General features: G+C 35.1%; 1 protein-coding gene across 2 annotated transcripts in view; it reads left to right on the top strand.

The window, feature by feature from the left end:
• Nucleotides 1-10,284, top strand: part of LOC106875359 (uncharacterized) — a 105,960-nt gene that overhangs the window by 47,604 nt on the left and 48,072 nt on the right. For both annotated transcript variants that reach the window (XM_014923451.2, XM_014923452.2), the window contains exon 5: nt 8,710-9,722. In XM_014923451.2, coding sequence (XP_014778937.1) covers nt 8,710-9,722 — 1,013 coding nt within the window. The remainder of the gene's footprint in view (nt 1-8,709; nt 9,723-10,284) is intronic.

Consider the following 10,284-nt stretch of genomic DNA (forward strand, 5'->3'; position numbering starts at 1 on the left):
CATTGGGGAAGTCAGATGGGATTAACGGGATCCATGGAATGAAGACATTGTCGCCCTTATATTTCCCAAGAGAAATGAATTTTGGCAGTAAGGACTAAACTTCTTCTTTCTTTATCACAATTAAAAAGTATTTATCTTTACTTTAAAAAAAGAGGTGGGGTCGTAGGTGTATGACGGAGAATTATTCAATATCGTGTTTGCTTCTATCAGAATTGTTTACTTTTAAAGCGAAAAAACAAAACTGATGTATATGACAAGTATGTAAAACATATTTCTGTTTTTGAAAAAAGTTTAAAATTTAGTGCCCCCCACTCTCCCTGAACCTTCCCCAAGTAATGAAAAACCTTCATGCTGAATTTAGTACAGATTGATCCAGCGGTTTGGCCATGCAGAACAATAGGCCATATGGTTAGGGGGAATTTGTAGATTCGATTTCGAATATGAAGTAGGACCAATATCCAAGTAGAAGTAGTCACACTAGATTTAAATATGAAATATCAAGTGTACTTTAGCTAATTTTAGTAGGTCCATCCCACAAACAATTATTTGAATAACTCTTGTCAGTATCTCTAATTTATGTCACGGGAATATTGAACTTCAAACAGAACCTTCCCTGAATAAGGAAAAACCTTCATGCTAAATTTGGTACAGATTGTTCCAGCAGTTTGGCTGTGCATAAAAGTAACACACACACCCACACGATTTTATACATATAGATATATACACACACATACACACACATGTTCACACACACACACATGTTCACACACACACACACACATGTTCACACACACACACACACATGTTCACACACACACACACACACACACACACTCTGTTGTGTCTCGTTGGCACTGTTCTTCTTTGAACTCACTGTATATACCACTTTATAACGTGGACTTATAACAAGGTTATGACAATACAAATATCAATCAGAAGCAACATGTAACAAACAACATCTCTTCTCAATGACTTTGACTATCTTCACAAAGCACCTGCACACACCACACTGTCTCTCAGTGACAGAGCGCATGCGCCTCTATGTTGTTTAGAACAGTTGACTTGCTACCCCATAGGGTTGTCAGGATTTCACCGCATCACCCCTTTTTGCATTTGACTTTCATTGGAAGTTAGTATTTTTCTTTTATTTATTATCATTATTACCACCTCTACCCTCCTTGTTTTTTCAAATCCCTGGTAAGAAATTGGAATACTTTTTTTGTTTTGGGTCTACTTGCAAAAATTCTGTTTGCCTTCTTTTCCTAGTCGCTGTACTTGTTGGTTTGATTATTTCTTGGGGTATCAGAATGTCAAAAATGTCATAAAGAAGAAATTCCATTGGCTCTTCATGTCTTATTCTTTCTTCTGTAGACCTTTTTTTTTTAGTTGGTTTAGTTGTCTCTTGTGTTTCCATGTATGACCTTTTACCACATATGTTATTTTTCCTAAATGTTTACTTATACCTTCTTCCCAACTTTCCTTTCCATTTCTGTATATTTTAAAACAAAACCTTGTCACCAATTTTGAAGTATTTCATCTTATTTTCGGTGTTTCTCTCCATTTTTTTTCTTTTCTTCCTGGTAGTAATTTGTCAAGCAGTGACCTGACTTTCATGGTGACATACTTGATGTAGTGTTGGGGTTAGGTGTTATTCAGTAGGCACTTAAGAATTGCGTCAATGCAGTATCAGCTAGTAGTTCATTTCTAGATTTTTTCAGTGCCCTCTTAAGTGTGTCTATGAAATGTTCCGCTAGTCCATTCGATCTCGGATGGTATGGCAGAGTAGTAATATGCTCCATTGCATGCATTTTACAAAAGTTTTTAACTTCCTTTGACATGAACTGTATTCTATTATTGAACACTATAGTGTCTGGGATACCATATCACGCAAAAGGTTTGTCCAGAAATTCCATCATTACTTTGGGGGTTGGCTTCTTACATTTACATATTTCCAGTCATTTCATGTAACTATCCATGATTATTAGATAATACTCTCCATTTAACGGTCCAGCAAAGTCTATGTGTAATCTTGACCAAGGTATGTTAGTGTTGGGCCAAGGTTGAATTTTTATAGGTTGAATTGTTACTTCTTCTAAAGTGATAGGTAGTTTGTCTACTATGTTGCAGAATATATTTTTTATTTCGATTTCGGCTGTTAATGCCACTATTACTGTGTCCTCTAATTGTTTGTTGTATTTAGGAATCAATCTTGACAGCCCATCCATGTGTCCTAAGTTTTTCAATGGTAGAAATTCCATCTTAAAATCATAATTTAGCAAGATCGTCCCCCAGCACTGCGATTGGTTGACTGTATGTGTGGGGATACCCTTTTTGATCTGTAAATTGATAACAATGGGCAGTGATCTGTTTGCGGACTGAATTTCCTTTCATGTATGAATTATTGAACTTTTTCACTGCAAAAATAATGGTTAGTGCCACCTTCTCAATTTGGCTGTAGTTTTTTTCAGCCGCCAACTATGAAAGTGAAGCATGAGCGATGAGGTTTTATGCTACCATTTTCATACTTGTGTAAAATACTGCCCCTATACCACTTTTACTAGCATCTGATGCTACTACTATTTTTAATTTTGGATCAAAGTGTGATAATGACAGTTCCAATGTTAAAACTTTAAAAATTTCTTTGAATGTTTTTTTTGACACCTGTCTGGCCAATACCATTTTACACCTTTTCTCCATAGGTTGTTTAGGGGTGTTCTTAGCTCATGCATGTTTGGTATGTATGTTTGATAATAGTTTTTAATACTTGTAATGTGATATTTTCCAGGGTAGGCATATTTTTTATTGCCGTCAATCTTGAAGGATCTGACCTGCGACCATTTCTGGCATGAAAATTTTGCATTTTTCCTTGCTAAGATTGAATCCATACTCCTTTATCTTCTCAAAAACCATTTTAACATGTTCCTCATACTGGCCTCTAGACTCACTTTTTATGAGTATGTCATCCAAATATGGTATAGCGAAATATGTATCTGCAAGCATTGTGCCCATCACCTATTGGAAAATACTAGGTGCCACCTTTATCCTGAAAGGAAGTCAATTGAATTTATATAAACCTTTATGAGTGTTTATTGTTAATAATTTCTAACATTCTTCCTCAACCTGTAACTGTAAATATGTCTTTGACAAGTCTAATTTTGAGAAAAATTTTCCTCCATTGAGTTTCACAAAATTTCCTCTGAGCTTGGTTGTCCTTAAACATTTGTTCAAACCTGTTGAAAAGTCTGCACATACTCATATTTTGTTATTATAGTTGGTGCTGCCCATTCTGAATAATCAACTTTTTCTATAACTCCCAGCTTTTCTAGCCTATCTAATTCCTTGCTGACTTGATTCATTGCCGCAAAAGGCACAACTCGCTTCGGTTTAAACACCGGTATGACGTTTTCTTTTACTTGAAATCTTACTTTTGTTTTGGTGCATCAACAATTCTATCCAGTCTGTGCCAAAAAGGTTTGTCGTATTTTTTGATACAAAAACTTTAGCCTTCAAAGTTTTTCCAAGAAATGTTACCTCACTGATCATTTCGCCCAAAAATTGTAATTGTTTTCCTGAGATGCTTCTCGCCATTTTCACAGTTTTTAATGTAGGCCTTCCTATTTTTTCCATGTATCCTCATTAATTATTATGATATCACTACCTGTGTCCAACTGTAGTCTCATATTCACTTTATTTATTTTTATAGACAAATTTTCTTTTTTGTGCCTCGTTTTGCGTTTGTGTTGACTGCTTTTTTTCTCGAATTTTTTTCATTCAAACTTTTTGTTTCACCCAACAATGTGAATGCTTATGTCCAATTTTCCCACATCCAAAACATTTTAGATTCTTGAAAGGAGTTTCTTTTCAAATGTATTTCTCCATATCCATAACATGGTTTTAGTTTTGACTGTTGTTTTTCTTTTTTGTGTATCTGTTACCGGTCGACATGTATGTATATTTGAATAATCTTTTTCAATTTTTTTCTGCATCCTGTTGTAGATTTATAATCCTTTGACATTCTTCAGCCACTATTTATAGGGTTAGTTTTGAATCTTGTTCAAGCTTTGTCAATGTTCGAGCCCTTGTCTCTGCAGCTTTACTTGCCATTAATCCTTGTACAAAATTTAAACTTTTAAACACATCTGGGCTTAATTCATTGAGTTTAAATTTTTCACATCCTCTATTTATGATTCCGACACACGTAACGAAATCTTCCATTTCTTTTTTTTTTCAAATTCAAACACTCCCAGTGAATATTAAATAGGGAACTTCTTTCCCTGAATATTTTAGATAATAGCTTAATTGTTTCCTTGAAACAAATTTTGGATGGTTTTCTTGGCAAGATGTAATTACAAAACTTTTCATGTTCTGCTGGTGTTAATTTCCTTAAAAGAAGATGTACCTTCTTTTTGTCTGTCCAGCTTTTATACTCTTCTTTGAAGATTCCTTCATACCTTTTGAAGTATGAAGTATCTTCCGGATTATACGTGAATTCTTCAATTGAATTAACAACTGCATCTGCTGAAAACGAACCTGAAGAATTTTTTTACTACAACAATAATTCCAACAACTGTTGAATTTGTTATTGTTGTAGTTGCTGTTGTACCTGTTCTTGCTGTTTCTGTTGTTCTTGTTGTTACTGCTGTAGTTGTCGTTGCAAATGAACTATGGAAGCTAATAGGTCTTCCATGCTAAGAACATCCACCATGAACTTCGAATGTCTCATCACCACTGTTGTGTCTTGTTGACACTATTTATGTCCCTCTGTGAATTCACTGTATATGCCACTTTATAACACGGTCTTATAACCAAGTTATAACAATACAAATATCAATCAGAAACAACACATAATAAACAATATCTCTTCTCAACGACTTCTATGACTATCTTCACAAAGTGCCTGCATACACCACACTGTCTCTCACTAACAGTGTGCATGCGACTTTATACGGTTTAGGACAGTTGATTTGCTGTTCCACGGGAGTGTCACGATTTCACCATAGCACACACATACACACACACAAATATATACAAGAGAGTGCTGAAAAATTCCTGGCTTTGGACAAAAGAAAATACAGGAGGATCAGTTAATTATGATTTTGTTGAACATATTCTCCCTCTCAGATTCACACACTTATTGCAGCAGCCCTTCAATTTTTCTAGGCCCTGTGAAAGAACATGGAAGGTAGGGCATGATACCCTTAAAGCCAGGAACTTTCAGTACCCCTTTGTATGTGTGTGTGTGTGTGTGTGTATATATGTATGTATATGTGTGTGTTTATATATGTATGTATGTATACATGTGTGTGTGTATATATATATGTATGTATGTATGTATACATGTGTGTGTGTATATATATATGTATGTATGTATGTGTAGGTATGTATACATATGTGTGTGTATGTATATATATATATTTATTAGCAACAGGGGCAGTATTAATAACATGAGGTAATATTTATTCTCACTTAAATGTGGATGTTCTGTTAGAACAAACTATACTGCAGTAGTTGCCATGAGAGAAACACTTATATTGTTTTTTGGTGCAAAATACACTCTTGTTTATATAGCAAGCAGGGAGACAAATCCCTGCCACCTCCACTGCTGATTTCAATCTTCCTTGGCCTTGTCAATGATGGACAATATACAGGGTTATTCAAAAAGAAAGAGCAGACTTTAATTTTATTTTTAAAACAAATGGTAAGAGACACAAACACATTCTACATATTTCTTGATAGGGGAAGGTTTAAAGTTTATTTTAAGGTAGTATACACTCATCATGAGCACCATGTGTTGTTCGGCAAACATCGAAACATCAAAACCCTTTTCTGTGAAATTTTTATGCCATTCGTAAATTTGCTTGTGACGAGGTGGATTTTTATTGAATTGGCGGTGAAATTCATGTTGCACTTGCACAATCGATTTGCATTTCTCAAACTGCAGCACGCAAAAAGACTTTTCTTGTGGCGTCGGCATTTTCTAAGAAATTACACAAATGAAAATTATACAACTTTAAATAAAACGAACAAAAGGAAACATTAAAGGAAAATTAAAATATTATTTTATTCAATTGATCGTGTTAAACCTTCCCCTATCAAGAAATATGTAGAATGTGTTTGTGTCTCTTACTGTTTGTTTTAAAAATAAATCTGAAACCTGCTCTTTCTTTTTGAATAACCCTGTATATATTGGGTGCATGTATGTACATATCTGCCTTCTCATCATCATTTAATGTCTGTCTTCCATGTTGGCATGAGTTGGGCAGTTTGAAAGGATCTGATGTGTATATAAAATATATCTGTGTTTGTATGTGTGTGTATTCACACAATATGACTGCACCGGAAAACAGTTGGTGGGGGAATTGTCTGAATTCCAAATTCTATTGAAATTTCTTCCTGAGAAATCAGATCCTTACATTACTGATTTTAAAAATCATAACCACATCTAAGAAAAAAAAAAAAAAAAGAAAGAAATTACACCTATCAATATTTGGTTCTGAAAATTGTTTGTATTGGCTGGCCGTTGATTGGTTTCTTCTGTATTTATCTAAAACAATTATTATTTAGCTACACTATAAGAAACTAAATGTAAACTGTTTCAGAGTTCTTGCTCCTTCACCTTTCCTGTTTGTTTGTATCTCATGAAAACTATATTCATATAATTATTTCTTTATTGCCTACAGGGGGCTAAACATAGAGGGGACAAATAAGGACAGACAAAGGGATTGAGTTGAGTACATTGATCCCAGTGCATAACTGGTACTTATTTAATTGACCCTAAAGGATGAAAGGCAAAGTCGACCTTGGCGGAATTTGAACTCAGAATGTAACGGCAGACGAAATACCGCTAAGCATTTCGCCTGACATGCTAACCATTCTGCCAGCTCACCGCCCTAATATATTCATATCATAGAAATAAGTGTGTTCTGATTTAGACATAAAACCAGCAGTTTTGAGTGCATGAGGATAGTTGATGCTGTCAATCCCAATACTTAACTGGTATTTTATGTTATTGATCCCAGTTGGATGAGAAGCAAGTTGACTTGGGTTAGATTTGAGCTTGGAATGTAAAGAATCAGAATAAATGCTGCAAAGAATTTTTACTGATGCTGTCATGAATCTGTGAGCTCATTACCCTAAATGCAATAGGAATAATGACATTTAAAAGTTATTGTTAAAAATTTAGCCCTAATTGCTAGCATTTCATTGAAGGTTTTCTGCTGGTTTACTGTCCTGGGTTGATCCCTTTTTTTTATTGACCTCAAAGGATGCAAGACCATTATACTGCAATAAAGTACTGATATTTATAAACACAGAGGCAGACATGAATATATCCATGTACTGAATAAAGCAAGGTCTGGTGCCATGAAAAAACAGTACCCAGTCTACTTTTTAATGTGGTTAGCATTAGGAAAGGCATCCAACTAAAGAAAAAGTGTGCCAAAACACATTTGAGCTCAGTGCACTCCTCTGGTTTATCAGATTCTGTTGAACCATGTTAGCATAGAACACAGATGTCAAATGGTGTTGACGATGATCATGATCATGTTTGCCACTACCCAAACTTAATTAAATTAGGTCAATACATTCTTGATATGTAATTTATTGAACTTCAAGAATTAAAAAATTCAAGTCAGTCTTTGCAATTTCAACTCCAAACATAGAAGCTGGAAACCAAACTCTGTTAGGCATGAAACTAAGAATGCTTTGGCACTCAATAGGCACTTATAGTAACATATTTAATCCTTTTGATACCAACTAAGCACAACCTTAATTCTGTGATACATACTTTGTTTTAAAGTGGTCTAAAGTAAAACCTCCCATCAAAATTTCATGTTAATTTATGTTCCAAACATCAGCTTCATGATGATGATGATGATGATGATGATCATCATCATCATCATCATCATTTAGCATCCATTTTTCATGTTGGTATGGGTTAGCAGGTTTGATTGTAACTGGTAAGCCAGAGAGCGGCAGCAGGTTCTAGTCTGTTTTGTCTGGTCTCTACTACTGAATGCCCTTCCTAACACCAACCACTCTGCACAGTGTAGTGGGTTCCTTTTATGTGTCACCACTAAAATCTCAAAGCTATGAGATGATGCATGGTTAATTCAAAACATAAATAAATAAACATTACATTTGATAGAGTAATCTGAATGTTGAAGGGTTAAATTAGAAAGTAAACAGAACTGCTTTTACTGAAATGAAAAATTATTTTACCAAATTCTTTATTATTGCCAAAATTAAATGGTTACAAAGAGTTTAAGATCTATGAAGGGAGTCATGAGTTTAGTGAAAGTGTAACTTGAATGGTAACATCCATTACTATTGGGAATCTGGTTGTAAAAGATTCAATTTAACTCTTTCATTTACAGTATTTCTAAGGTAAACACTGTGTGCTTAAATCAATTTGGGAAATAATCAAGAATTTGGAGAGATTTAGTAAAATCAGTCCTTTTGTTTCCATTAATACAATCGCATTTCAAACAAAACTTTAATAAAAAGGTTATTGCAGAAAATTATAACAGAAGGGTCTAATTTACATATGAATACTTCAGAATGAGGTTTTGTATTGTGATACAGTAAGTAGGTAAGAAGGGGCAGTTTTGGGTAGGTTTAACTATAAAAATTTTGAGATTAATTTATTGGATATTTGAAAAGATTAATATAACTTTTTCTGCATTTTTTTCTTTTTTTCTTCCTCACTAGGAATAGCCAGATGCAAAATAATGAAGCTCAATCAAATCTGCTATCAAAGACTATATCTGTTTCTCAACCTGCTGTTAAAGAGGCTGCAGTTCCAGCTGAAACTGGCCAAAATGCAGGAGCAGCTGGAGGTAATACTATTTTAGGTATGAATTCTGCAAACAATGTTAATCAGGGTACTAATTCTCCTAATCAAAATATGATAGCTAATTCAGCCAATAACAAGGAAGTAATTGCTGCTCCCAACCCTAATGATAATAAAGCAGGTGGGGTTGAAAATCAAGTAGCTGGTGCTCCTCCTATTAATAAAGATGCTGCTGGTGGAAATACAGGAGCTGCTGTTCCTCCTGCCAATAACAATGTTAGTGGAAATCCAGGAGCTGTTGTCCTTCCTGCCAATAATGCAGTTGTTGGTGGAAATCCAGGAGCTGGTGCTCCTCCTGCCAATAACGATGTTGCTGGCGGAAATCCAGGAGCTGTTGTCCCTCCTGCTAATAATGATATTGCTGGTGAAAATCCAGTTGCTGGTGTTCCTCCTGCCAATAATGATGTTGCTGGTGGAAATCAAGGAGCTGGTGTCCCTCCTGCCATCAATAATGATGGTGGTGCTCCAGCCATTCAAGATATTGGCACTGGAGATCCAAAAAATATTCTTCCACAGAACAATGATGCTGCTATAGAAAATCCAGGAGCTGTTATTCCTCTTCTCAATAATAATAATGAAGGTGGTGATGTTGGTGCTGGTAACAGTCTAGATGGTGCACTTGGTATGGCTGAAAAGTTGAAAGAACAAGATGTTACTGGTGGCAAGCTCATTCCTACAGAATCCTCCCATGTCAATGGCATGCCTGCTGGAGCTGCATTTAATGACAATTTTATCAACCAACCTAAAATAGAATCTAAGGAACCTAAGACTGGTTTATTGGACATACTTAAAAATAACAATATTTTATTTGAAAACCAATACAAAACTGCTCCGAGCATCAACAATCCTAATCTACTTGCTGCACAGGATGGTAAGTTTTGATTTTGTATTTTAGTAATAAAGCATGGGAAGTTGTTTAAGCATTCATTTTTTCAGTGTATTTTTAAAATATATTTTCACTTGAACTTCTTTTTTTAATGGAAAAAACTTTTCAAACTGTTTATAGCTTCATTGATTTTTAATTTCACAAGACATTTCAACCAATTTATTTTAGGCTCTCCTGTTGGTGTTTCTATCAGATTTTATTTTAGTGTTTTACATCTATTTATCCATGTTACAATTTTTGCAATTTTTGCAAATTTTGAAATTTGTATTTTTTCACACTGTTGGAGCAAATTTTTCTAGGTGATTATTCCTCTGTCATCCCACCCCTCCACCGGAAGTTCATCCCTTTGTCATCCTGTCAACCTCGGCTGTCTCCCGGAACCCATCTAGTGGCCTTGGCCATCCTCTCCCCTACCTTTGGGTAGCGCATTAAGGTTGAGAAATGTTTGCAGGTTGTAGGTAATGTTTTGCTTATGAATTCTTCCAATTGCAAGTTTTCTTTTCAGGTACACGACACTGCTTTTCCTCTTCCCAGGCTACAGGCCCAC

The sequence above is a fragment of the Octopus bimaculoides genome, chromosome 2 (assembly GCF_001194135.2).
Source record: "Octopus bimaculoides isolate UCB-OBI-ISO-001 chromosome 2, ASM119413v2, whole genome shotgun sequence".
Classification (NCBI taxonomy): Eukaryota; Metazoa; Mollusca; class Cephalopoda; order Octopoda; family Octopodidae; genus Octopus; species Octopus bimaculoides.